This window comes from Microsporum canis, genomic scaffold (assembly GCF_000151145.1).
Source record: "Microsporum canis CBS 113480 supercont1.1 genomic scaffold, whole genome shotgun sequence".
NCBI lineage: Eukaryota > Fungi > Ascomycota > Eurotiomycetes > Onygenales > Arthrodermataceae > Microsporum > Microsporum canis.
This window is the reverse complement of record NW_003299169.1, coordinates 1,000,419-1,027,960: the sequence shown is the minus strand read 5'-3', so window position 1 is coordinate 1,027,960 and position 27,542 is coordinate 1,000,419. Positions and strand designations below refer to the sequence as shown.

The following is a 27,542-nucleotide window of genomic DNA, read 5'->3' as shown; positions in this document are numbered from 1 at the left end:
GTAGAAGACGGCGACATGGCGAGAACATCTCCCTTCGACCTATCCAAGTGCGCGAGACCTAACATCCTTCAACTGCAGCCGTACCGCTGTGCGAGAGAGTAGGTCTATTCCTTCGTCAAACACACTATTAACTAGACAATAAGCGAAGCTCACTGAGCCAGTGACTACAAGGACGACGGCACAAACGTCCTTCTCGACGCCAACGAAAACGCATACGGGCCTAGTCTTACTCTAGAGACCATCAAGAAGTCCGCAGACACCGAAGACGGCTCGAGCCCTGGCGATATCGATTTCTTGGGCTTGCACAGATACCCTGACCCGTAAGAGCAACGACTTCCGTCTCCACAGTAAGAGTGCATGCGTTTTCTGACTAAAATACGACCCTGCTAGGCATCAGGTAGAACTCAAGCAGCTCTTCTGCAACCTGCGCAATACCCGGGTTCATACGCAGAAGGAGCTGAAGCCAGAGAACGTCTTCGTCGGCGTGGGTTCGGATGAGTCGATCGATGCCCTACTTCGATGCTTCTGCACCCCTGGAAGGGACAAGATCCTGACATGTCCGCCTACGTATGGGATGTATGCCGTCTCTGCGCAGGTTAACGACGTAGAAGTCGTCAGGGTGCCGCTGGACGTCGAACGGGGTTTCCAGCTCCGTCCGGAGGCCATTAACGAAGCCCTGTCCGCCGACCCCTCGATCAAGATCGTCTATATCTGTTCTCCGGGGAACCCAACCGGTAACCTGATCAAGAAAGAGGAGATACAAAAGGTCCTCGAGCACGAGACATGGAATGGAGTAGTCATCGTTGACGAGGCTTATATCGATTTTGCGCCTGAGGGTTCTAGTCTGGCGGAATGGGTGACCGAGTGGCCCAACCTCGCTGTAATGCAGACTTTAAGCAAGGCCTTTGGTCTGGCAGGTATACGGTTAGGGGCTACGTTCACAAGTCCAGAGATAGCCCTCTTGTTGAACAGCATGAAAGCTCCCTATAGCATATCTACGCCTACCAAGTCCCTTGCGATCGCTGGGCTTTCCTCAGAGAACCTAGCTCTGATGCGCGAGAACAGGGAGAAACTGCTGGCCCAGCGCACGAGGATTCTAGAAGAGCTGCCTAAGATCCCGGGTGTTGGTCGATTCCTGGGCGGTACCGACTCAAACTTTCTCCTTGTAGAGATGCTAGACAAGCCGTCGGGAGATGGTGGGAAGCCTAGCAACAAGGTCGCCCAAGATGTATATCACATCCTGGCCGAGAATAAGGGAGTCGTTGTACGGTTTAGGGGTAAGGAACACGGCTGCGAGGGATGTCTAAGGATCACTGTGGGGACAGAGACCGAAGTAACGCGGTTCCTGTCAGTTCTGAGGGCGGTTTTGGCGGACACTCTTGCTAAATGAAGGCGAATAGAAGACCCTCTTAGTTATGACAATAAAACTTGTTTCTATGAGCAATAGCTATGATAATGTTGTTTAAAATGTGAATGTCCCCCCCAACACCTTGCGAGTCCCCGCATAATAGTTGAATTCTTGAACATAAGTTTGAGCATGTAAACCCGCCCAAAGACAAAATGAAAGGGAAAAATATCCAATGACACCATGAATGTAAGTAACTCAGTCCAACACCCTCTCAATAATGCAGGTATACCTTCACACCTCTATATCTATTTACTTGTTAGCAATACTCTGTTAATGAAGGGAAATCAAAAGGGGGACCTACCAGACGTAGAGGCGTCCGAACAGGAGCGCGTCCACCGTGTAGAAACATTGCAACGGCTTTGCTAGGTGTAGCCTGAAGTTTCCTATATGCCTCATGGACATGTCTTGCTTCGATCGGCGTCCGTCCTTCCTCTGGAGGATCAAACAACCCAGTCTCCCTTTTCCGCTTCTTTTTCTCTCCGGATCCATCCTCAGATGCCCCGAGCCCCTTCTTGCCACGGTCTTCCTGCTCCTTGACCTTCAGGGCTTCCTCTGTTAATGTCTGAACGATCTCAAAGGTAAGAAAGCCGAGGATATCAACGATATCATCGTTTGGCTTGAAATCTGTGACAATGCCAAATCCTGCCCACTCTCGGAACCGTTTGGCTTTTCGGAACGTAAATGATGCCTGCCGACAATCAGACCAAAAGACGTATTCTTCACGAGTCATGTTCTTGGTACGTTCGTCTGCGGTAGCGAGTCGTTGAAGTGTAGCGTAATTCTGTTCCTCTTCCTCCTCGTCTTCTTCATCTTCCCTTTCCGGCACTTGGATTGAATATAAGCTGTTCAGATCCCAGGGGAGGCCGATTTTGGCTCTTTTATTTTTTGGTTTGGCTGCAATCTCTTGAGGCCCTGCAACGCCGGCACCTACAAGGGCGTCATCCCCAGCCCCAAAGTCTGCAGTATCTGCACCGCCTTTATCATCGGAGTCTTTCACATTCTTCCGAACATCCTTCCAAGAGAGGAAAGTCTTCAGACGGGAAACTTTGGCTTTGTCGTGCCGTATTAAAAAAAATAAATCATCTGTTGATATTGATCTTACACCCCGCCGGGCAGCTAACGTGGTGCTCCGTGAAAGCTAGTCACCGTCAGTAAGACATAAAGCCACGGTTTAATGTCGGTGGTAGGCAGACAAACCATTTCTATGACTTGCTGCCGTACTATTTCTTCGATCAAGGTGGTTGTTTCTACAGATGCCTCCGCAGACTCACCCGACACGAACATCATCTATGGATATAGTTAGCATAATTCAACTTATTAAAAATGTTCATTCAGGTATAATGTGAATCTCTCAGGGTATATCCGGTGAACATAGCGATATCGCATCAGCTAAGCAGAGCCCTTAAGCAAGGGTATATATGCTCTGAGAACCCTGACTTCTCATATATATAGTAGATAGATTACCATTAGCTGGGCCAGCCGGTTTACTCGGATATTTCACGATCCAACTGCCTGTCGAGACGCCTTATGATATGACATGCGCAAAATGGGATAGACTGACCTGTTGGATTTCCTGCCGGTATTTTGGTGATCGCTCCATATTGAATGAAGATCCTTCTTAAGCAATATACTATTAAAATATAATAAGATCTGATGAGTAAAATTTTAAATGACTTGATAGATGTTGAAAAATGGATAAAATAGCTTGTTGGGCTTGGACAAGAGAGATGACAAGAGAAGTAAGGGTTGACACTTTGCAGCTATGTCAGAGCTTAGTCAGCATGACTAACTAGTCCAAGAATGTACTAGATAGATGATTAGGTAAGCTCAAACCTGTATCTGACTTTTCAAGCGCTGTCAACTTGAATATCTCGACAATCACGGCTGAACCATGGGTTGAGATCAAATACCAATTTCATATCTATCTTGACCCCTAAAAATGACTCATCGCCTTGATGAATATATAAAGTATTACCTAACTTTCCCCTTCACTCGTTTACCCGTCTTCACTCCTCACTCTTCACTTCCTACTGTATGCCTCATATTTTATCATATAAGTACCAAAATCCCATAGAGGATCTTTAAGCTACCTCTACTTTGACACAAATATTCTTGATTCCACCTCGCAGTTAGCAGAGGAACTAGAGACAAGAGTACTCTAGAGTTGTTAGTACCGCATCAAATATATCGCAATCTATTTATATTGGATCTTCAATCTTAGAGTACCCTTAGACAGAAGATTTAAACACTCACGGTAGGACTTGGATTATCATAAGAGCCTTCTTCATGCCCTAAGCCAGAAGATCCTCGTGGAATGCCATATCGACCTTGCGACGCTTGACCAGCAATAGACATCAGTCTTTCAAAAGCTACAGATTGTTAGAAACAGATTAAAAGAGAGCTTGGACTTGAGCTAAACGACAGTTACTCGAGTTATAGGAGCTTTCTCTCTTAAAGAAAATTGCAACTTTACTCAAGAGGAATTCACTATCGAATACACAAAACTAGAAACCATCGAGGGAAAAAACGTATATGGCTTGGTGCGTCAAAGCAGCCCAGATAGTGCCAAATACTCGGAGAGGAGATGAATTAAAACACCTTCCTAAGGAAGGACCTGCTACGGAGGAAGTAATGGCACACATTATCCAGTTGACTAGACCCGGGGGACTTTTATAAGGTTCATCCATATAAGTGAGAGTGACACTCGCTTGCAAGCTCTTAGGCATCTCCCGCCTCACACCCTCTTGCGAATACAACATTCAGCCTCATACTCACATAACAATATTAAATACCTTCACCCCAGTGCTCTCTCTTACAATAAGTGATCGCTGTTCAAAGGTGTTAGTCTCCTGCCAGTGGTGCGGCGGTTTTGATGTTGGATACGACCCATAAAGGCAGACCGGGGCACATTAGAATCTATCTCATGTCAATGAAGAACTGAATCGTATTAAATTGAACTTCGCCCTGTAAAATCAACATAAGTAAAGACTGTGTTTTAAAAATAAGAATAGTAATGAAAAGCTTGGCGCGGATGCATAATGCCAAGACTAAGCATCCCGCCGCTTCTCGATAAAAAAAAAAAGATAGAGATCGAGATAAACCACCAAAGGAGCAATTGAACTGTCCAAATATAAAGCATGCTTTACCTCGTGGGACTTGGTCTCGCTGACGAGACTGACATTACTGTCAAAGGCCTAGAAATAGTTAAAAATGCCGAACGAGTCTATCTCGAGGCATACACAAGCATCTTACTCGTCGATACATCTAAACTGGTATGCGCTGTCCCGCCAAACCCCCACCGTACGGCCCTAAAAAAGAGATACTAATCCGGTCGTCTTCAGGAAGAGCTTTATGGAAGACCAGTGATAGTAGCGGATCGCGAGATGGTCGAGACTAGCAGTGATGAAATCCTGCATAATGCTGACAAAGTAGATGTTGCCTTCCTCGTGGTTGGCGATCCGTTCGGGTACGTGTGATTTCGTAACTTGGTCTATATTCGGCCTTGACTTTCAATTGACAGTACGCTGGTTCTTGTCAATAGCGCTACCACCCATACCGACCTTGTCCTCCGTGCCCGTGAGCTAGGAATTGAAATGAGAAACATTCCGAACGCCTCTATAATGTCCGCCATCGGCTGCACAGGTCTGCAGCTTTATAGCTTTGGGCAAACAGTTAGCATGGTTTTCTTTACCGACACCTGGAAGCCATCTTCCTATTACGATCGAATCAAGCAGAATGCCGAACATGGCCTGCACACCCTTGTTCTCTTGGACATTAAAGTGAAAGAACAATCGCTGGAAAACATGGCCAGAGGGAGAAAAATATACGAGCCTCCGAGATATATGACAGTTGCGCAATGTGCGGCACAAATGCTTGAGACCGAAGCCGAGAGACAGGAAGGCATCTGTGGACCAGAGAGCTTAGCCATAGGTGCTGCTAGGGTTGGTGCGGTAGATCAACAGCTCGCTGTCGGCACCCTCGAAGAACTGAGCAAGATTGATATGGGGAAACCCCTTCATTCTTTGGTCCTTCTGGGTAAAAAAACCCACGAGCTAGAGCGGGACTATGTTCGCCGTTTTGCAGTTAACACTGCCACATTTGATGATATTTGGAAGAGACATTACGAAGCTAAACCATAACTTCAGGTCGATCCCCAAAACTCTGCCAGTTGTAGACGTCAATCAATCCCCAGAAAGAAGTCAGTGAGCTATCAACAAAGCCCCTGAAGCTACAGTTAAAATCGTAAGCCACGTGACACTTACTCGGGGGTAAGCAACCCGCGCTCCAGGCTTCCCAATTACATGTGTCGCAAGTATCTGCCTATCGGCTGTCGTTGCCCGTTTTTCATTCTCGCTCCTTTGTGCATGGATATGATTGAGGGCTGGTGGCTGGAGGGGAAATATTTAAGGGCCCCTCGCAATTAAATCCCCAATGTTAGGTTACGCATACTCAATATGCTCATTCTTCTTCACTTACCTCTAGCGGATCCCCCGAGAGCTCCGTCCAAGCATGGTAGTGTATATTGTTTACGGATTTCGCTGGTCGAGGGTTGGCACACTAGCTGCACCTGGAATTCGCCCACATATCGTGATAAACGACCTTCTAGACGCCGCATCGGACTATATCCAAGAGCCACGCACGGCTGGAGAAGTATTAAAATCGTTTGAGCGAATCGATCCCAGTATACCGGCTCATCTCCCGGACCTTGCACTGATAGAGCAATATGATCCAGACGACACCAGGACTTCCACCCTCTGCCAGCCGTATGCGTTTGTTTGCGCGAAGGTGGTTCCAATTGGAGATAGTTCTGCACCACAATTCACTTCATTTCTAAGCCTTGACCTGGAAGAATTCATTAGTAAAGGCCCTGGGCTATCCTCGGAGGCATTGGCAACGTTTTCGACTTTGCGGGATGTTCTGGGTCCTGGCGAGAAGATTGGATGGTGGATAGTGTATAACGGGGACCCGGAAAGATTTTCTGCAGCCACGGAGGAAGAGTTAGAACATATTGAAAGCAGTGACGACGAGGTGGAAGAAATTAATGATAAAAGCGGCCCACCTGTACGTGGTTATAAACTTCTTACATTTCACTTTTATGGTTGCTGATATTCCTGCCAGCTTACTCGATCTGTTAAACCACCCACTGTACCGCCGAAGCCCAGGCTTAATCTTCCTACAAGGGCCAAAAATTAAACTCCTTGATGCCGGCAACGTTTGAGATTGTGTGCTTAGAGAGAACTTTCTGGGCTTGATATGTCAATGTGCTCGGAATGTTCAGACGTACATCGTCAAAATTCCACCCAGCATCCCACCTATAGTCCCCATACATCACATCAAGGACAATATAAAACATTCATCCGAACGTGAGTACCGCTGGGGAGTAAATAGAAGAAGCTGTTGCTCTGTATTGTTTATATTGATCACGTGTAGTTAACTTAGGTAATAATTACGTAATCAAGAGATAAGCGTCTTGGCTCCGACTTCGCCAAAAGAGAAATCATGAAGAGCTCCCGAGGTGCAGTGCGGAGCATAACATCGTGAGGGCATCGACGCTCGGCCAGTCTATTCCGGGATGTGATAGTGCCTAAGATTTATATATGCAGCTTGTGACGGCATGGTTCTCTCATTTATCATCGTCCAGAACCGGCAGTAAGCTTATTTATTGTCATACCGTGCATTTCAGGAGAATGGCTAACGAGCTTTCTAAGAGGTAAAACACGCCTGGCAAAGTGGTATGCGCCTTATAATGTAAGTATTTGGGGCTCTTGAAAACATACTTATTTGGTTGGACCCTAACGCGTGGGCTCTACAGGATGACGAGAAAGTGAGATTAAAGGGCGAGGTATGAGCTGCTCTCCATAACTACTCCCTTGGAGCTATTTACCGATCCTTATCACTTCCTTATGCCTTTTTATACGTTGTTACGCCCAAATTCCTGACACTGGACCACCTTCGACCCAGGTACATCGCCTTGTTGCCCCGCGGGATCAAAAATATCAATCGAACTTCGTGGAGTTTAAGCGAAGCACCAAGATAGTTTACAGACGATATGCGGGGTTGTTCTTTTGTGTTTGTGTCGATGCGAACGATAATGAACTAGCATACCTTGAGGCCATACATTTCTTTGTGGAGGTTCTTGATCAATTTTTCGGCAATGTTTGCGAGTTGGATCTCGTCTTTAATTTTTACAAGGTATTTAATTGCTGGAACTGTGAAAAGCCCTGTCCGACCAAGTTACTAATCTGCATTACGCATCTTATAGGTTTACGCAATTCTTGACGAAGTGTTTCTTGCTGGTGAAATACAAGAGACAAGTAAGCAAGTTGTGTTGACGAGATTGGAGCATCTGGATAAACTTGAATGATTATCTAGAATTACTCCTTAGTACGCGCCTTTTTCCTGGTACCAGGGACTTATAATAGCTCGACACCCCTCGACGGATTTACATAGACCAAGAGCTCTAATATATTGTCCAGAGGTTGCATGTCGCCTTGACGAGCATGTGCTCGTCGAATATCCGTTAACATCAACCCCTGATACATGATCTACCTCAAAATAAAAATTTAAAAACGTATAGGCAGGCATAACAAGATGATTCTGGCCCACCATAAGTAGCTACATGCAAGTTCTTTGCGTAAAGCTCTGTAGATGTGCATCCGTAACATCCATATCCATTTCCAATTTCCTTGTCATCCGGAATTAAACAAACCCGACAACAAAGTTATTATATAATCACTTCTATTTCAACCTCACAAAAACAACAAGAAGAACCAAAGCATGAAGTATCAAAGTTCAAGGAGATCTATTATTATCTATTATAAGGTACTGTGACTAGATACAGTCCTGTTGGTTTATCAACGAACAACAAAAACGATAAAGCTTAGTGGAAAAGGGAAAAAAGGAATAGCATCTGGTGCATTCTAAGGAATCCAAGAAAAGAGGAAAAGCGTCAGTTTGTTCCATAGGGAATGGGCCGATTGGGCTTAGTTGGCTAAGACTGGAGGCACAAATAGTCCAGTTGCCATAGGCTTTTGCTTCTTGGGCACCATGGCTTTCAGCTTCTTGCGGTCGACCTTGAACCCAGTTGTTGGATAGCTTGAAAGCCAGTGGATCCCCCCGGTGAGTCGTCTCAGGCCGGTCAACTTCTGTGCAGCAAACTGCTCGACTCTCTGTTGCGCTACCTTGCTATTGTTGGCATATTCCGGTTTCAAAATGACAAATGCTGATGGCTCGTCCATCTGGGTGTCAATGTTGCGGGTGCCCACCACCACGACACTGGCCACGGCTGGATGTTCAAACACAACTGATTCGAGCTCGCTAGCTGAGACATGAGATCCGTAGCCTTCACCAACCTTGAGAAGCTCCTTGATGCGGTCAATGATATAGACGTTGCAGTTCTCATCGAGATAGCCGTAATCTTTGGTGTGGAACCAGCCCTCGCTATCAAAGTCTTGGTTCGCTGCCTCGTTGTCTTTGTAGCCCTTGTACTTCGCAAGCTTGTTGCGGACTAGAATCTCTCCTTCTTCGCCTACACCACACTCTGCACCAGTCTCCGTGTTGATGACCTTGGCCTGTATTCCGTTTGCCAGAGTTCCGCTGGAGCCGGGTTTTTTGGTCGACTCATCCATCTGGATCGCAAGCAGCATAGTTTCTGATGTCGCCCATTCAAGTGTCAAATGGACACCTCCAAAGTTGTTTGAAACGGTACGGCGCAGATTTTCATGGATAGGTGCTCCCGCAGTCAACATCCACTTGATACTGCTCACGTCCACACCGCTAACGTCACAACGAGCTAGCCTGGCAGCAAGCGGAGGGGTGATGAAAAGGAAACTAATACGATGACGCTCGATGACCCCTATGTTAGATTCATCAAGGCTGCCTTGCGTGAGAACCACTGGGATACCCAGTAGGATGTTCAATCCCATGTTCAATTTAGCGTTGATAAAGAAACCAAGTGACAAGGGTGATAACCAGACGTCATTCTCCGGGTCTATGCTATCTGGAATTGTTCGCTTCGTGGCTTCCATTGTGGCAATAAAATGAGCAGCGCTCGTGATAACGGATTTCATAGTTCCTGTGGAACCACTGGTTCGGTTGATGAAGGCTTCGTGTTCGTCTGCCTCCTTTTCGGTGGTAAGCTCAAAGATGTTGGCATCTGGGTCTCCATTCTTTATCAGATCGTCCATGCATGTCCACCCTTCCTGGTTTGCGTCCATTGTCATCAAAGGAACCACACCAGCCAGCACTGATGCTACCTCAGCCAGGAAAAGAACCTCTGAATCGGTGATCAGGAGCTTTGCTCTCGCCTGGTCGAGCCTGGCCGCGACATCAGTTTCCGACATTTCTTTTTGAATTGGAATCAATGCAATTGTTGCGCCGGTGGCTATGGCCCCGTAATAGGCTATCGGGTACTCGATCTATAATTTGCGCGCCTTTTGTTAGAACGATTCCCACATAACTAAGGACATAAAGAATCATACCCGATCCTTAGCCAGGATGCTCACAACATCACCAGGCATAATATCGTACTCCTTTCGAAGGGCGTGCGCAAATTGCTTGCTTTTTCGTTCGAGCTCCCCCAACGTCAAAGTATCCCCCTTGCCGTCGACGCGGTATAGCACACGGCTAGACGGGTATGCTCTGCGACCATGACGGAAAATGTAACTAAATACGTCGGACTGTGGGATAGCAGGGAGCTCAAGCTTGGAGTCAAAGATCATTTTGGCTGGATGGGTCTGAACGTTTTTTTGATTATAAGGTGTGAGATATTGAATATCAAAGAATATAGAACAAGATATGTTCGGTAAGCTCTCTTCTTTGCTTTTATTACTATTGTATGTTGTTGTTGATGATCAGCTAACAGTTGGTGCTGGCAACGACAGATATTTATAATGTGTTCTTCCAACTAGCAAGCATCACATTCTTTGCGTCTCCAATCCGGTGCTGCGATGAAAATGACTCCGTACTATGCTAGGGCAAGACAAGTCCGAACATACATCCAAAGTCCCAAAATTGATGTTTGTGTTTAACGACCAGTGGTTTCTCACTTCTGCCTACGTAAATGGTGGATTGTGTATGCTGTGATGGATGTATCCGGAGATCTGACCTTGTAAGGAAGAAGTTGGCTGTGTTGAAGGATTCTAGTTTTACGAAGGATGATATTCCACCTAGGGAGGTAGTCGACCTACTATCGGACATACAGACAGCTATGTGCACCCTCTACTCGGATACATGCTTACCCCCTGTCTCAAACCATGGTGCTGTCCTTGGATTTGAGCAATAGCAGTAGTAACGATGTTATTATACCATGGAAAGATGGTATTTAAGCGCCTGGACTGGGTAGGAAGGGTAACTCCTCTACACGACAGCTAAACTCACTCCGCCACAGACCACTTCCTGTGGAACTAGAGAGATTCTGCACTTGGCGATGCCGGAGGAGTTCCCCTTCGCAAAATCTGAGTGCGCTTGCGTGATTTTGTATTTGAACGGAGCTCTATAGACACGGCTAACCGACCAAAAATGCAGACCCTTGAGCCTACACATCAAGTAAGGGCCTGGAAGAGCCCTTGGGCAGCCCGGAATCCTGCCGTGAAAATTCTATTCTCATCCGGAGTTCGGAGGAGCCTCTATGACCGAGTATACATAAATAGTTATGTTCCCTACCCAATCATTCCTTCACCATGCTGTTCCGAAATCGATGTCATTTTCCCTGCAGATTGTAAGGGTTTTGGGGTCACATCATTTCTCTGTCGATTTATCTTATTTTGGGTATTGTTCAATACCATTCTCTCCGTCTGACCTCTAAGAAACCAATATGCCGGAGTTTAATCTGACTATAGATACGTTTTTGAGGCAGTTGTTGGCTATATATACTGATGGCCATGTCTAAAGGCAACCCTAGTAACAGCCTAGCTGTTGGATAAATGACGTGCAATAATGGGAGCCCCTGAACGTCGGCTAATTTTTTGGACTGACGCTCTTCATTCGACGGGATATCCGACCGCGCTTTACGTAGTCTCATCTAGAATATATCCATTTGCTGCGTCATGCACCGCATTACAATATGTTATTGTATCTAATAATTTACTGAGATTTCGCGATTATTATCTCACAGCTTGTATAGAAAATATTCGCTCCACACCAGTCCATCACATTCGTATTAGTGCATATCGATGGTCAGCGGTTGCCGCCATGGGTGAAAATCACCATTATATTCCATGGAATTGAGCCCGTTCACAATTAGAGGGATAGCAAAATGCCAAATTTAGAAGAAATAGAACAGCTTCCGCCGTTTCACCCCAATGAAAACGTAGGCGAGACTAGAAGAGATTAAATGCAAAATCTATCCCAGAAAACCCCATACCACCCTTCCCCCTTTCTTCACTCTTTAGTTGAGTTCTTTTTCCGAACCTAGGCACGGCGGATCATGCCACTATTATTCGATACTCTCTTGCTAAGTATGCACGCTTGGACGAACTCCGAGGTACTTGCTTCCTTGTCCCAGATTTATCCACGGCATCTTCGGAGTGATTCATGTTCATGAGCTTATCATTTCGGAAGACCTCGACATCGATAGATTCGCAACGACACATCCAAGAGAGGGTTCTTAGAAGCTACTGTATAATTAGCCGGCATTTCTAGATTTTCGTATTATTCACATGTTTTGATGGATAGGTAAGAAGTAGGCTTGCCTCTGGCACAAGTAAAACCAAACCCTTAAATTATAGATATATTTCCGGTTTAGCCCTTTCGAAAATGCTCTATGCCCTTCGTAGATAATTATGGTTTTATCAGAATGATACTAGGTATTTTCCGCGGCTTGGTATTTGCAACAGAGGTCTTGTTCCTTGTAACAGTTAAGGGTAACCGAAGCATCCAGACTTTTGGTAAAGCTCTCAAACGCTACACTGACAACCCAAATGGTGATGTCTTCTTTAATGAAAATATTAGCGTGGTTTAGTTAGTTCCGCGGATAAAAAAAATAGAGGAAAATACCGTAGCCGTTTCCCGTCTAATAATGCGGGATAAACGGACTGCCAACGGGGGGTTGTCATAAGCGTGTTTAATCTCAAATCCCTGTGCCAGGGTTTGAGCTAATTCTTCAGCTAGTCTGCATGCTATTAGATAGGTTCACTAGCAGGGCAGACGAATATTCTGACGTATGGTGAGAACTGGTATATTTTGATCTTCCTTAGGCAGATATATGGTATTTCGGCAGCATATCTTTATCAAGTAGATAATCAGACATAGGGTATATCTATGTAACATAGTGTGGTTCGGTTCGCAGGGGTACGGAGGAATGCCAAACGGCCGCTGCCTGGGCATTCGCGAAGCGACATCATCTCCCTAGTACCTCACTATGCCAACAATATACGAAGAATTTTCTGTTGCTGAGAGGGTCTTGTAGTCGCTTGACTTGGAGACAGTAGAGCTTCGACGAGATTGTACCTGATTAAGCCCAAAACTGTTTAGGATAGACCGTGGAATTCATGACCTTGCCAGTATCAGGGGTTAAACCCGTAAACTCTGAGAAGGTGACGTAAATTTCTCGAGACAGATTCCTCACTCTGCTTCTCTGTGAATATTAGTGCAATATCGAGCTCTTGAAAAGGGTCCTCACTCAAGGAGGTTGAGATGAGATCAATAGATGGTATTTATATGCCATGTATTCTAGGCTGAATGCTGACTTGAACTGCAAACATTTTTAGTATATATATGATACTTTCTTTCGTCTCGCCATCGGTAATCATCTTCTTCATGTCTTTTTGCTTGGTTTGATATTCGATGCTTGAACTTTTGCTGTCAAAAAAAGACTCCAACTTCCTCCGAATATGAGATCACGTGATATCAACTTCAACTCCGAGAAGAAAAGAAAAAAAAGAGCAGATCAAAAGCGATTCATTGTGAACTGACAACTCAGCTGCCAGCCATGTCGATTGTCGATTAAACTAAGCCCGGGCCGAATCCCCCTTTTGATCCGGTGTCCTTATCTCTCTTTTGCCGTACTCTTACTCGTGCCAACTCAGGCCTTGCATCGATAACGGTTCCACCCAACACGAATTGATACCAATTCATCAGAACCGGGAGGCCGGGAACTAGATATTCTTTCTCAATGGACACTAACTGCATGGCCCTGCGTGGATATTGTTTGAACGGTTAGATTTACTATGATGGCCTGGGCCTAATACTTGGTTTGTCTGGTGCTAGCTGTTGCGTGTAAGAGCTCGCGTATCTGGGTCATCACAGTTTGATTTAATAACTATAAAAAATGGAAGTTTTTATCAAGGACATATATGAGTGCAGTCAATGCTAACATGACGGGCATATCAGTGTGTATAGTTTCCTTGGGTTCATATCACAGATGCAAGTTGAACGTCATTACTACAGAAGAATAGTGGAAACCAAAAAGGTATAAGATGGAAGAAATAAACGAAGGGATAGGGATAGGGATATCAATCCTCCAAATAGCTATTCGTCTCTCCAATCGGCCTCTAGATTGACCCTTGCACAAGCCAGGATGATTCTGGTCAGTGGTGTAAGAGTAGATCGATCCAGCTGGCCTGCACCATCTATCTCCATGAGCTTTTGCAGCGTGGGGGCTGGACGTACAAGTCGGGTATCTTCCCGGCATATTTGCCATTGCTTCTCGTTCCCTGCCCTCCACGTCTGTTCTGTGACCGGGAGAGGCATCTGGAGGATCAGAGCATCATCTAAAGGTTCAAAATAATCGAAGTGAAATCTGCGACATCTTGCTGCTAGAACATTGATTAAGTTGACAAAGAAGATACACCGCCGCAGCGATTCAGCAAACCTCCACCGGATCCAATCTGTCTCGGTATCCGCTGTAACGGCTTGTTTATACAGAGTACAGAGTCGACGAGTCATCTAAATCAGCGTGAGCCTTTGTAAGCAGAAGGGAGTTGACTTGCAAATGATAAGAGCATGCTGAATGTACCTTTAATAAAAAGGAAATATGCCACTCAGGCGCAAGACCTGATCCCTTTCGCCGCTTCTCAACTTCATCAGGAGCCGGAGTACTGAAATCATCCAAGGAGCTGAGGATCTGATAGACGCTAACGGCGTGGAGTGCAGCCAGGCATGTCTCCGGCTGATCCACATACAAGTGGAACTCTCGGATCAGCTTCTCTCGCTGGGTATTTATCAAGGAGTCAATGAAGCTCGAGCTGGACTCCACTGAGCTGTCGTATGCTGAAGCACAAGCTAGTGCAATACCCAACGGCTCGGCCATACCACCCTGTGCACATCGATAGAGACGATGGTGAATAAAAGGTGACCAAAAGTCTCGCTGAAGAATTTTTTTCGGATAATCGCGAACTCTCTGGAAAAGCTCCTCGAACAATTCCGTGGTATTATCAGCGGCCTGATCATAGCCCGGGAGGAAATTGTTCGCAAAGAAGTCATCGTCACAGCTGAAATCACCATTAGGTGATAACCCTATGGACGAAGAAGCACCTGATAACGGAGGCACCGGAGGTGCTTGTGAAAGAGCGAGAGGTTCACCCGGACCAGGCATAAGAGGGGCAGGCATCTTCGATAGATGCGGTTGGCCTTGTGATTGAGCAAAAAGCGAGAACAGTTCGCTAGGAATCTCCGTGGGATAGTCTCCAGCGAGGAAATTCTCGTTCCAACCTAGGGAAGTTGACAGGTCGAGGGCAGGAAGTGCTCCATCGCTGATATTCTGAAGCATGACATCCACGTTACCGGCCTCTGGGCTCCACTGGAACGCTGCTACACTGCTACTATCATGAGAACTGGAAGAGGTTGCCAGACTACCGCTGAAAGGCATACTTGAGGCAGAGACAGCGACATCGAGAGTTCCACTGGTCGAAGAAGGCTCTGTTGTCATGGTACTATCATCCTACTCCGAGATGAAAACCAGAACGAACCTCGATTAACAACTGCTTCAACAGAAGGTGCTTCTTGTACCTACGAACGTACGTACATCATAAAAAAAAAGGCAAACATACCTGGTTCACACGAGCAGTGGGTGGATAGTGACATGGCGTCTGTGTTTGAACACAGCGACTACATGCCGGGCGGGTCAAGCAACACCGCAGCTTTTTCTGCGCACAAGTCTCGCAGGACTTTCGCTTGGATACACGCTCATGGTTAGCAGACTTAATGCAACGACGTCGGTGCCGGTCTCGAAGGTCGCCTAGATGTTGGAGTTAGCTCTCTAGGCCCCGCAGTTAGGTGAAAGAAAGAAAAAGGTCATATATACGCCGACGGTAAGACTTGTTGCAATGGTGGCATCGAAAGTCGCCATCAGCAGCGGCAGAGTCCATGTTCTCTAGTGCATACTATATTCCAAGAAGAAGAATAGGAGAGCTGCTCGGACGTCGAGATACGATAATACTTCTTTTTTTTTTTCTTGTTCGTTAATCGAGTCAAGCTCTTTCGCCTGGATATACAGGTTTGACTCTTTCGAGTCTTTCAGTATCTCAAGTCACCTTTATCCTCAACCGCTTTAGTTCGTCTGACTTACGTAAACGCAGACTATTGCATCCCAAGGATCCAGGTATCTTCGATGGACTGGGAGTTCTTTGTCCTATGAGAAAAGGAATGCTAACTGTTGGTGAGCTCGGTTGGGGGTCCGAGATTCTCTCTTCCTGCTCCTAATTACCACGTCAGAACGAGAAGATGACAACTACAGCTGTCGGGATTTGGGATGCAGATGGCTCGCATTATACTATTTAAGGAGTGCTATATTCCTTTTTCAAACCTGTATTTCGTTTTTGCTGCCCCCAGGTATGTTAAGAGCCTTGCTCAAACTACAGGCTACCGCCCATTTTTGAGATGACCTTGTGCTTATCATACTATTAAACCACGCTTTACTAATCAAACGTTAGGACTGGTATGACTCGTAGGTCGCTTGGACGGCGGCTGGGACAGTACTATCAAAAGTTCTCGTATATGCAGAGCGAGCAGAGCCAGATCCATGGGCCCATCATATCAGGAGAATAGGAGAAAATGTGTCTATGTCGTCATCAATATGATGTATGGAGTGCATGGCATGATGCACGACGCAAGATGCGAGAATGTCCCGTCTATAGTTACATTTGGCCATCCCTGCGGCACGGCTTTGCCGGAAGGAAGGCGGTATGTACATACCTACACAGCAACAGAGCGAAGACGACTGTAAGAATATGTATTATGCTCCATACATATACATGTTCGAGAATAAAATAGGCGCCTCAAGAACCACTGCACACGGAGGATTAAATATGGATCCAAGTTCGGACCGAAGACCTTAATGGAGTTTGCCTTTCTTTTTGGTCTGATACATTAATGTGACAAGACTCCATGATGCCGCCACCGCCAGCGATGCCTGTTACCTCGTTGGGTACAGGGGTTGACCGTTAATTTCATCCCGTCCTAGGGAGATTTACTACCTTATACGGAAATCAGTAAACGAGACGCTGTCAATTTCCTCTATTATGGCTTCATTTCGATTTCGAATATCTAAACTAAAGGTTGATTATATTGCCAAATTGCTGAATTAAAAACAGGCGATTGGAAGAAATAATATTGACCAAAATTAAGGCAAGAAATTACTTCCTCCACTCAGCTTGAAAACATATGGGAAGAACAAAAAAAAAAATTATCTCTAGCTAACTATTGGTTAGATACCGTTGTCTGCGGCTGTTTGATACTTTGCATCTATGTGTTGCGCGAAGTCCACGAACTCGCGAACCACTGTCAAGCCCTGGAGATACGACAGTCGTGGATCACATAGGCTTCGATAGTTCGTACCGAGTTTCTCCTCTGAGCCCATTTCAGAGCCGTCAACGCACTCGGTCACAAACTCTCCGGTTTGTTCGAGATGCAGGCCTCCAAGGGTTGAGCTATTCTCCTTGTGAACTCGGTAACACGTTGTTGCTTCTTGCAGGATCCGACTAACATGGCGTGTCTTGTGTCCCGAGTTGGCACTGCAGGTGTTGCCATGACATGGATCACACATCCATAGGGGCCTGTGGCCGGATTTGCGAACAGCCTGGATAAGAGGAGGAAGAACGCTCTCAACCTTGTCCGCACCCAGTCTAGTAATGATGGTGATGCGGCCAATATGCTCATCGTCATGAGCATTGGGGCAGATGCGGTCCAGCAACTCTACCAAGGTTTCTCCTGTCATGCTAGGTCCGATCTTGATCCCGATGGGGTTTCGAAGCCCACGAACGTATTCGACATGGCCGCCATCTAGCTGCCGAGTCCTCTCGCCAATCCAGATAAATGCAGCGGAGGTATTGTAGCGACCCTCTGTTGAAGCACTCTCGAGGGGCAGGTGAAGGGCCTCGTGCGAAGTATAAATAGTTCCCGCATTGGGTCTCATTGCAGCCCCTTCTTCGCCATCAGCCGGAGTCGCTGGAAAAGAAGCCATGGGTGGTGTCGAAAGCGCATCTGGTCCCCGCATAAGATTGAGAGTCGCTTGGGAGTGGAAGTATCCAAGCAGCAGTCGGTGAGGGTCAGGCTGGCGCTCCGATATTTCCGATCCGTTGACATTATGTCCCCTGAACGTAGGGACTTCTGTTCCATCGGGAAGTGTTTCCCATAGAGATGAACGTGGCTTAGCATATTGACCAGCAATTCTCCCAACCGTGGCCACCGATCTGTTCAGCCCGTGGGCCAGTATATGGGACTGCTCCTCGAGAAGCCTGACCTTCTGGTTGACGATTTGAGGTCGTACATCATTGAAGCTCTCTGCGCAGTCACCCCCCTGCAGAACAAATGCCTTTCCGAGTGCTGCTGCTGCGAACTGGCTTCGAGCAGCCTCAATTTCCTCTGGAGTGATCAGAGGCGGCAAATTTGCGATCGTATTACAAACGTCATGAAGGGCCTTGGGGTCCCTATATTGAACCTCCTGGATGATAATCTTCTTGGTCATCCATGAAGTTGGAGTCCAAGATTTGTCTGAGCCGGCTGAATGAACAGCAGCTCTCTCAGGCACTGGGATGTCGTTGAACATAATGGTAGATTTCTGGGTTGACACAATCATGGTGAACTGCAGTTGGATGTTTGATGTTTGATGGTTAACGAATACTGCCGGGTCGTTGCCCACACATTTTGGCGCTTTATATACCTGAAGTCAGTCACCATTTAGGTACTATTCAACAAGCCATTAATTCGGAGATTGCCTGGTACGGCGTTTCACTGTCAACTTGCATGGACTTGTTAATTTGGTCCTCTGAGGATATTTTGAATGGACTGGAATATCTTAACCACAGGGAGAGCTCCATTTGAGCTCGTGTAGGCAACAGTCCAGCCTCCATGGCCCTCAGATATGGACCTTTTCATCGTGGTCATATTATCGGGGCAAAACTGGATAGACTGCATGAAGAATTATACCCTTTTGCGTTTCGGAAAGAGGCCGTATATCTGCAATTGATCCTCAAAATATTAGACAGGAATATTCCTTCTATTGAAGCGTATAATGTCCGAGGTATAGTATGTTGAAAGGGAATGCTGAAGGAGTGTAAGGACGTATTCGCAGTATTGAGGCTGCAGTTGTCTATGCCATCTCTCCCCGATAGTATATCTGGTTGCATATCATTGCCCTCTGAGCTATAACTACTATTCATTATGGTATATGCTTCCATCTTCGTCGTTATCTGCTGCTCCTACGATGCCTTCAAAGATTGAGAGGGAAATGATAAGCTCCTCCAATCCTTTGGCAAGCTAGCTTCATTTGCTTGAAGGGCTATCCTATCTTGAAAGAGATCCTTCAGACGCAATTTGGCCTTTACCGCATCTCTTCTTGCTTATGGAAGAAGATATTTGATAATTGAAAGGACGAGATGGCGGGATTCCAAGGCTGATTTTTCCCAAAGCCTACCAACGGCCAGAGTTCCCCATTGGCTTTACACCATTCATCAAGAAATGCTTCAACATGCGAGATTTCCGAGCCTCTCATAGGAATGAGGGAATAGTGTGTTGATACCATCCTAATTACCAGAGACCATTATACAGCCCTGCTATGGCATCTCAAAGCCCCTACGTTGCACTTTGCTCCTCGTATGCTGACCTAGCTAGTTGACGATAGAAAGACGGGTATTGGTAAATGTCTATCTCTGTGGGCGTAAAACAAGTGGCTGTGCTGCTAACAGGGCAGCCACTTGGAAGATTATCAACCGTCACCTTTCTAGGGTCTTCTGGTGTTCATTTTGTTTAATTCTATAAAATCCACTCATGAATAAAAATGCCCTTATCGTATAAACATACTGAGGCATTCTTCAAGCTTTGGCAGTTAAATGTTTTCGATGTGAATCTCTTCCAGAATTAACGTTACATCACTGGTGTAGCATTGAATATTACTGTCATATCTGACAGTAAGTTCTTAGATATGACATCTTTGACACTTTTATCATATATGAACATGGCTGTTTCACAGCAGAAATGTCTAATCACCATGTTTGCTTCTTCGATATCTTAACAATGAATATCGAAGACTCGCCTTCCATAGACATGATAACGAGACGGTTTTTTGGAACTTCTGGGGGTCAACCACCTCCTCCCAGCCTGCATCGCATGATAGTTGCATAATAGTCTGTCGTAAAGAGCGGTAAAATTGCGAGTTCTGGCAGGTCAAAAAGTCAAGGTTTTCGCCTGGATATTCAGCGAGCCCCTGGTTAATATCGCATCTCGACTATTATCTCGCCCGAGCTGGCGGCCCCAAAGAGTAGTGGTCAAGGGTCAAGCATCAAACCTTTCCCACCAGGATTATTCCTGGCGAAGCAGGCGAAGCATGCATGGTGATGGAGTGTTATATTTCCCCGCGGGGAAGCAAAACTCGCGATGCTGATTTCACCATAACTATCGAACCAACCGTATCTATCCACGGATGCAACGAATCTCAGGGCCTCTTCATCTTCTTCTCTCTCGTCCGTCTCTCCGAGCTGCATGTAATAACCCCCGACCCATGCGTATAGTAGTTATTATGCTCCATTATTCACTCGTTATCCCAACAGCCCTACCTAGTCGAATGGAGCGGGCTCGCTTCTGGAAGCTCCATGATGGGGACAGAAGACCTCGGGCTCTCAAAAAGGAGACAGCGGATCCTCCCCTCTTCTCGAATTTCTTCCCCCTTGCAATTCAAGCTGTTGCGCTAAAAGCTTGGTTTCTGTTAGTCTGAGGGCGCGGATTGGATTCTCGAAGGATGGCCCAACCAAGGCTTTTTGCTATCGAAAGGCAAACATGAAAAGGAGGCCACACGGGAGGCAATCAAATCTATATCATGAGGACAGCAACTTGTACGACCTTCCAGCCATGATATCTGATATGCTGCATATACATAGTACGTCGCCTTGGTCGGGTTCGTCCGTCCATACGAGCTCTATGATGCTCTCTCTTCGTGTCTGGCTCTCGCCCTTGACCATGCCTGGGATAATCATCGTTAGCTTTAACTATGAATTCTGAACCCTGTGGCGGGTAGCAAAGGAGATGCAACCTTGTTGGATAAATCCCGGACTTTGAATACCTCGGCAAGCTGGTCGTTTCGTTTCGTTTCTTTTCTTCCGGGGCTCCAGGGCAGTAATTTTATATCCTCCGTAGTTGCTGGGTCGCAGGGTCGAAGGCTGGACGGCCAGCCATGCCGTATTTTGTTAATATCGAATAATGGTATGATAACAATGCCTGTCAGCTGGGAGAAGGAGGATCAACGCCCCCCCCCCCCCCCCCCCCCCCCCGAGCGTGTTGATAGGCCGTCAAAATCCATGTATATATAAAGCCGGATGTCTGCTCCCTTGAAGATGTTTTTCAACCCTCCCCGGACTCTTGCTGTGGAAGAGAAAAGGGAGTCGACTTGTCGAACTTGATCCAGCATGAAGTTCACCAGATGCTTCATCCAGGGCGCTGCCCTCGCCCTCCTTGCAGGCCTGGGTTCGACTTTGGGGCTCGCCAACTCCAAGTTGAGCAGAGACCTTCATGATGCTGCCATGATGGGTTTGGATCCTGATGTTGCTCTGCGCCCTGAGCAGTTCGCAACCATGATGGCTGGCAGTCAGTCTGCAAACCCAGTTGCAGAGACCTTTGACGTATGGCCCCTTTTGTCTGTATAAGATGTAGATATGCAAGGCTAACAAGTTGATAGATGCCCATTGACCACAAGAACAGCAAGAGTGGTACTTATAAGCATCGTTTCTGGATCAACGAAGAAGACTACAAGCCTGGTGGTCCAGTCTTCGTCTTCGACTGCGGTGAGGCTGCTGGTCAGAGATACGCAAACAACTATCTCTATAACGAGACCAACTTCTTCAGACAGTTCACCAAGAAGTTCAATGGCGTTGGGATTGTTTTCGAGCACAGGTATGTCTATTGATGCGGGTTTTCTTGCATATACAACATATAACTAACAATGGATAAGATACTATGGAGAATCAACTCCCTTCCCAATCTCTGTCAAGACTCCACCGGAGCACTTCCAGTACCTCAACAACGACCAGGCTCTGGCTGATCTTCCTTACTTTGCAAAGTCATTCAAGCGGGCTGCTTTCCCCAACAATGACTTGAGGCCAAATGCCACTCCTTGGATCATGGTTGGCGGGTCGTACCCCGGCATGAGAGCTGCTTTCACCCGTGACAGATACCCAGAGACCATCTATGCCTCCTGGGCTTCTTCAGCTCCTGTTCAGGCCCAGATCGATATGGCAGTATACTATGAGCAAGTGTACAGAGGCCTTGTCGCCTACGGATGGGGTAACTGCACCAAGGATATCCACGCTGCCTACCGATACATTGACCGCCAACTCTCACGAGGAGACACCGCCGCAGCCATCAAGAAGCTGTTCTTGGGTGAGGGCGCCGATAAGGCTAGCAACGGAGATTTCACTGCTGCTCTGATCGTTGCCTACGCTGGATGGCAGTCGTCCGGGGCCGACGGCCAGGTCGGCAAGTTCTGCAACTGGCTCGAGGTCGACCCCCATACCAACAAGACCGCTCCTGCTGAAGGCTGGGCCCCTACCTTGGGAGACAAGGCCATGGCCGAGAGATTCGCTGCCTGGCCTACGCTCGCTGAGATGGTCAATGCCAATGCCATGACCAACTGCAAGCAGACCGACAAGTCCAAGCCACTCGAGTGCAAGCTCGACAAGCCAAGCGAAGACCCAGACTTCATCAGCTGGATCTGGCAGTACTGCAGTGAATGGGGCTACTACCAGGGCGTCAACTTCCCACAGCACGCTATCCTCTCCAGATATCAGACCAACCAGTGGAACCAGGAGTTCTGCTACCGCCAGTTCCCAACCGGTGTCAGGAGCGGCTACCTTCCACTCTTCCCCCAGACAGTCAAGACCAACCTCGCTACCAAGGGATGGCATATGCGTCCATCCAACGTCTACTGGAGCGGTGGACAGTTCGACCCGTGGAAGACCCTTTCCCCCCTATCCACCGAGTCCTTCGCTCCTCGCATCGAGGTTTCCAAGGAGATCCCGAAATGCAACGTTTCCACCGGGCCAAAGAAGATCTTTGGATATGTAATCCCCAATGCTCAGCACGTCTATGACTTCCGAACCTACTTCAAGCCCGGTGCTGTTTCCAGACAGCTCTTCAACGATGCCTTGGAGGCATGGCTTCCTTGCTTCCAGAAGCATTAAATTAATTATATGACTACGTCAAAACAAAATGAATGACCTTAATGTCTGGATGAAGTTGCTGGTTCGTGGAGAGAATCATCTCCATGCTAGAGACGGAATAAAAATATGTATATAATTTTACTCTAGTGTCATATACATATCTGTTTCATCAAAAGACAGTTTTCGAGTCCGAATAGAGGATATTAACCAAGAGTATATTGCTGGCTACTCTCATGCAGCATCGGTAAGGAGAATATTGGTAGCACAATTTACCAAACAATGGAACATTAACCATGTTGGAGATTGATTTTACGAGCAGCCTTGAGCACTCAAGTTCCTTATATTCAGTTTTAGGCAAGTCAACTTCTTCCCTTGTCCAAAGATTCCATCTGATATATACACAACGGGTCAACTACATCACACCAATATAAAGTGGATGTAACTACCGTCTTGCGGGTAGTTTTTTTCATTTCAAATAATACCAAATCGCCCAAAAGTCATGAACCAGCAATTTGTACATCCTACGTCAACGGATGGAGGCATTGTCACCCCATATCAAAACATGGATCGACCCGACGGCAAGCAGCACATATAGACAAAGGCCAAATCACCAATATTTTCCTCGATGCATCATCATCTACTTCATCAGAAGCCATGCCACGTGTGTGCGGCTTGTGCGAGAGCCAGAGCCAAATATATGCAATATCGCTTCTATTAAGGATGGCGGGAGGAAGATGAACGGACGCTTTAGAATCACAAGCTCCAATATCAGAGGGCGTTATAGGATATGAACGGCTCACTTGGTGGCCCCTTTGGACCATTTCACAAGCATATATCATTATATCTACGGTAGCACATGTCCATGGAACGGAGGGTTCACCATTGTTGGTTTCGCCCGACCTCTACTTCCACAAAATCCTCCAGTACGCCATGTTATTCACGATACAGTGCAAGATCAACGTCTCTAGCACAACGGCTTCCCGGGCGGTGCTGTTTCCGAGAGACGCTAGATGCCGCAGGAAGACGGTGGAGAAGAGAAGATCTATGATAGCCATGGGTTTAACGGCACTTTGGATCTTGTGGACGCCGACCGAATCCCCAGGGCACAAAGACGGTTAATGCATGTCATTGTGCACCATGTAAGAGTAGGACGATGGCGATCTGGGATGGTGGGAGAGACTTGGTATACAGCTGCCAAATGCCAGTATGCCATGCACTCCTCAACACCCAGCTCTTATTGCATACCTCCGCGTGCTACAGTTGTCATGATGAAACGCAATCTAGCACAAAGTTCATGCTATGAGCCGCCGGCGAGGATATCCATCCCGGATCCGACGCGAAAAGGAACCCTTCACGGTTGGACTATTGATATGTTTCTGTCTTCGAGAAAACTTCCGCGATAATTGCCACTAACATTTCCATGCATTACAAGAGATCATATATCTTGAGCCTAGATCTTTTGCAACCGAACGCCATCTTGTATCCGATAGTTATTTGACTGCTATTTGAAGAGACAGACTTAACTTCATAACAACGGACAAGCAATGTAGTTTGCAAATAATCGCCATAAGACACTGGCAGGACGATGTTTACAAAATTCCACAGTCCAAAATACAGTCAAAGTTGTTCCTTTTGAGCCCCGTTTTACGACTTTCTTCTAACGGCCATCACTCTTTCAACTCCTTACACAAGCCTTGAGATTGCTTGTATCACATCAAGTCGATCCCGAGGCTGCATTCGCGTTAACAAAAGAAAACACTGATCCTATCAAAAGAAAATACGAGAAAGCCGCGAGAGCAACAAAAAAGGACTGTCCATGTTTCAACCCACGCTGGAAGCTAGAGAAGAAGAAAAGCATCTTCGCTGAGCCGCCTTTCCAACAGTTAATAATATCGCTTCTTTGATGAGCTATTAATAGTGAATGGGAGCCTGGTTACACGCAGAGTTGTCAGTATCATGCAGGCCGAAAAGAAATAGAAGAAGAAGAAAGCAGCCAACGTCCATATGTCGCTAGAGGCTCTTTTTGACTGATGTGGTGCAGACGATGATGGGCTTAGGACGAGAACGCCTTTCAAACGAGGCTGGCAGAGAATATCTTGCTGCATTAGAATAATGTTCTGGCATGTTATATCCAAGGGCCGGCGACTTGCACAGCCCTTATTCTACGGAAGAAGAGACCATGCATCAAGTTGCACTCTTTGGTCGTATATTACGGATGCTGAGCCCCTGCAGTCTGCCGCATAAGTATACGCCCATCTGGTCAAGAAAGAGATGTACAGCCGGTAATGAGACACTACGGAGATATACACCAGCTAGCACATGCGCTTTTTTCTTTTTTACAAACGCGAGGTTGTACGAAGTGCTTCGTTGTATATGGCCATGTCGTTGGTTCTATGTGCACCGTTAAGACAAGACCCTGAGATACCCTTTTCACCTTCACAAGCCGGGCGCCCTTCTTACCATGACTTTCAATATAATAAACATGGCACCCGCATGAGAGATCGACCAGCTGGAAGCCTTTCTGCTGCCTGGCACACTTTGATGTATTCCAGCCGGTGGAATGAGCCAACACACACATAAGGCTGACAAGAATCTCCCAAAAGACATCAACATATCCAGCTCCTCTTCTCTTAGCCTTTAGCCTTTCCATTCTGGTGCTAGAAGCGCCATCTTCTCTGCAAAAAGGCCTTTATGATCATGTTGTCAATGCTTCTTATATTCAATGATATGGACCTCAGAAGAAACGCAGATCGCGATTGCGGCCTCGATCTGTGCTCTCCAGATTTTCATCCGCTCACTCGTTCGCATCGGCGGAACACTGAAATGGTTTCCTGCCTTACAGCAGCAGAAGTGGCGTGCTGATGACAGCTGGATGGCCTTTTCCCTTGTCCCCTTGTCAATCAGGACATTTTGTATGTGTTGGACCTTCTCTCTAGAAAGTCCGCTTTCGGATCACGACGAGAGGCTTTATCAAAAACTTGTCATAACGGGCCGTTTAACCTATGCAATGTTGTATGTGTGGATACTGCTTCTTTACAATGGTTTGGACTGATATTCGTCTTCTTTTTTAGTCTCTGGTGCATGAAACTGTGTCTCCTTCAGTTCTATATCCGACTGGAAACTGGGTCAAATCGGGTCCATCGAGCGATCCAGATGCTCCGAGCATTCCTCTTTCTTACCTTTATAATCATTATCCTTGCGACGTTGCTAGAGTGTCGACCAATATATGTGTAAGTCCCAACTCTATAAAGTTCTCTATGGATTGAAGCTTATATACTAATACATCTATACAGTGCTTGGAGGCCGGAGTATGTCCATCGTAAGTCCCAAATTATCCGTAAGCTGCACCGGTGACAAGTTCAAACTAAACGTTTTGTATAGATCCATGTCGAAAGGGGACTGTGAACCTACTCTCTATGGCGTCGTTAAATATAATAACAGACGTCGCACTAATTCTATTTCCAATCCCGCTTCTTTGGAGGATGAGTTCTCTCAAATTTCAAACGTAGGTTTTCAAAGTCCATCTTTGGCCCACATTCGTCGCTGATAACGATAATAGTAAAGTTCAATTAACACTTCTCTTCCTTGTCGGCACTCTCGTGGTAGCAGTTACTATCACGAGGATACCCTTAATCCTCAGTCACTCTGTCGCTCAAGAGTCACGAACCTTGGTAAGCCATGTCCGAATCTATATAGGCCCTTCCTTTCTCCATAGCCAGGGCTGATATATGTATGGGCCATACAGTGGGCTTCGGTTGAGATTGTATGCTCAGCTGTCACCGCGAATGCAGCATTCTATTACGCCCTGTGGAAAGAAAGCCAGCAATACTTTCAACGGTTTACCCACACAGCAGATGATCTGGCTTTGCGGCTTCAATCTCTAGAAACATCGTCCAGGGCACCAAAGGCTCCGCATCTTTGGGCTACAAGGGCTAGCGAATCAATAGCTGGATGTAGAGAGAGCATCGATATTGCGGAATATTACCTACAGCTTTCTACACCCAGCAGCTCTTCATTTCTTTGCTTGGATAGAATGGAAGCAGGGGAACAGCGTACGGGCAAGGGATGAAGTATAGCATACTCCCTACTCTCGATTCAACGAGGCCCACTCATACGCTGCGATGTTTCTGATATCGATATTTATCGTCTGTAAGCGGAGACTTCGTGGGCAAAATACGCTGGCACCGATTGATTTTTCAGTCCCTTATACCTGAAATTACCAGGGCCTGGATACACGTACTAAACAGAGCTGTTTCTAAACACTGACAGATGGTATAAACGTCTGGCATGCAGGCGTTAGTTTACATTCATGCAACAATCCACTTTCAATGTGATGACTGGCTGCTGGTGATATTGGAAAACTGGGCTGTACACAGAAAGACTGACTTGGTCCTCCGGGTCTCTTTTAATGTGGATTTATCAAGATGCTATGCGTTTGTTGATATGATCAAATGACGATGCTGTATAATCAATTATATATGAACTATTTACACAGAAACTTATTCAAAAAACCAAATATCATGGTTTCATCACGAAGACGCAGTGATTCA

General features: G+C 46.4%; 11 protein-coding genes across 11 annotated transcripts; 7 read left to right on the top strand and 4 right to left on the bottom strand.

Annotated features, from left to right (window-relative positions):
* Positions 1–15: 15 nt before the first annotated feature.
* MCYG_00374 (histidinol-phosphate aminotransferase) lies at positions 16–1,390 on the top strand (the record flags this gene model as incomplete). The annotated part of the gene is made up of 3 exons (XM_002850224.1): positions 16–98; positions 162–320; positions 391–1,390. The coding sequence occupies 3 exons, from the start codon at positions 16–18 to the stop codon at positions 1,388–1,390; spliced, it is 1,242 nt and encodes a 413-aa protein (XP_002850270.1).
* A 274-nt stretch (positions 1,391–1,664) lies between these two features.
* Positions 1,665–3,008, bottom strand: MCYG_00373 (spt3; the record flags this gene model as incomplete). Its single annotated transcript, XM_002850223.1, has 3 exons — positions 1,665–2,546; positions 2,606–2,695; positions 2,970–3,008. 3 exons carry the CDS (start codon positions 3,006–3,008, stop codon positions 1,665–1,667), a joined length of 1,011 nt encoding a protein of 336 aa, XP_002850269.1.
* A 1,537-nt stretch (positions 3,009–4,545) lies between these two features.
* Positions 4,546–5,547, top strand: MCYG_00372 (diphthine synthase; the record flags this gene model as incomplete). Its single annotated transcript, XM_002850222.1, has 3 exons — positions 4,546–4,680; positions 4,750–4,874; positions 4,929–5,547. 3 exons carry the CDS (start codon positions 4,546–4,548, stop codon positions 5,545–5,547), a joined length of 879 nt encoding a protein of 292 aa, XP_002850268.1.
* Positions 5,548–5,917: 370 nt separating this feature from the next.
* MCYG_00371 (conserved hypothetical protein) lies at positions 5,918–6,601 on the top strand (the record flags this gene model as incomplete). The annotated part of the gene is made up of 2 exons (XM_002850221.1): positions 5,918–6,469; positions 6,527–6,601. The coding sequence occupies 2 exons, from the start codon at positions 5,918–5,920 to the stop codon at positions 6,599–6,601; spliced, it is 627 nt and encodes a 208-aa protein (XP_002850267.1).
* Positions 6,602–7,022: 421 nt separating this feature from the next.
* Positions 7,023–7,772, top strand: MCYG_00370 (clathrin coat assembly protein ap17; the record flags this gene model as incomplete). Its single annotated transcript, XM_002850220.1, has 5 exons — positions 7,023–7,057; positions 7,117–7,156; positions 7,221–7,250; positions 7,370–7,600; positions 7,671–7,772. 5 exons carry the CDS (start codon positions 7,023–7,025, stop codon positions 7,770–7,772), a joined length of 438 nt encoding a protein of 145 aa, XP_002850266.1.
* A 619-nt stretch (positions 7,773–8,391) lies between these two features.
* Positions 8,392–10,128, bottom strand: MCYG_00369 (AMP-binding enzyme domain-containing protein; the record flags this gene model as incomplete). Its single annotated transcript, XM_002850219.1, has 2 exons — positions 8,392–9,825; positions 9,889–10,128. 2 exons carry the CDS (start codon positions 10,126–10,128, stop codon positions 8,392–8,394), a joined length of 1,674 nt encoding a protein of 557 aa, XP_002850265.1.
* A 3,748-nt stretch (positions 10,129–13,876) lies between these two features.
* Positions 13,877–15,714, bottom strand: MCYG_00368 (C6 zinc finger domain-containing protein; the record flags this gene model as incomplete). Its single annotated transcript, XM_002850218.1, has 4 exons — positions 13,877–14,293; positions 14,364–15,287; positions 15,397–15,584; positions 15,651–15,714. The coding sequence occupies 4 exons, from the start codon at positions 15,712–15,714 to the stop codon at positions 13,877–13,879; spliced, it is 1,593 nt and encodes a 530-aa protein (XP_002850264.1).
* A 1,337-nt stretch (positions 15,715–17,051) lies between these two features.
* MCYG_00367 (class II DAHP synthetase family protein) lies at positions 17,052–18,392 on the bottom strand (the record flags this gene model as incomplete). Its single annotated transcript, XM_002850217.1, has 1 exon — positions 17,052–18,392. One exon carries the CDS (start codon positions 18,390–18,392, stop codon positions 17,052–17,054), a length of 1,341 nt encoding a protein of 446 aa, XP_002850263.1.
* A 2,851-nt stretch (positions 18,393–21,243) lies between these two features.
* On the top strand, positions 21,244–23,013 carry MCYG_00366 (conserved hypothetical protein; the record flags this gene model as incomplete). Its single annotated transcript, XM_002850216.1, has 3 exons — positions 21,244–21,470; positions 21,536–21,727; positions 21,786–23,013. 3 exons carry the CDS (start codon positions 21,244–21,246, stop codon positions 23,011–23,013), a joined length of 1,647 nt encoding a protein of 548 aa, XP_002850262.1.
* A 989-nt stretch (positions 23,014–24,002) lies between these two features.
* MCYG_00365 (uncharacterized protein) lies at positions 24,003–24,395 on the top strand (the record flags this gene model as incomplete). The annotated part of the gene is made up of 1 exon (XM_002850215.1): positions 24,003–24,395. The coding sequence occupies one exon, from the start codon at positions 24,003–24,005 to the stop codon at positions 24,393–24,395; it is 393 nt and encodes a 130-aa protein (XP_002850261.1).
* Positions 24,396–25,714: 1,319 nt separating this feature from the next.
* MCYG_00364 (conserved hypothetical protein) lies at positions 25,715–27,061 on the top strand (the record flags this gene model as incomplete). The annotated part of the gene is made up of 6 exons (XM_002850214.1): positions 25,715–26,004; positions 26,064–26,222; positions 26,286–26,311; positions 26,374–26,497; positions 26,552–26,663; positions 26,738–27,061. The coding sequence occupies 6 exons, from the start codon at positions 25,715–25,717 to the stop codon at positions 27,059–27,061; spliced, it is 1,035 nt and encodes a 344-aa protein (XP_002850260.1).
* Positions 27,062–27,542: the final 481 nt, after the last annotated feature.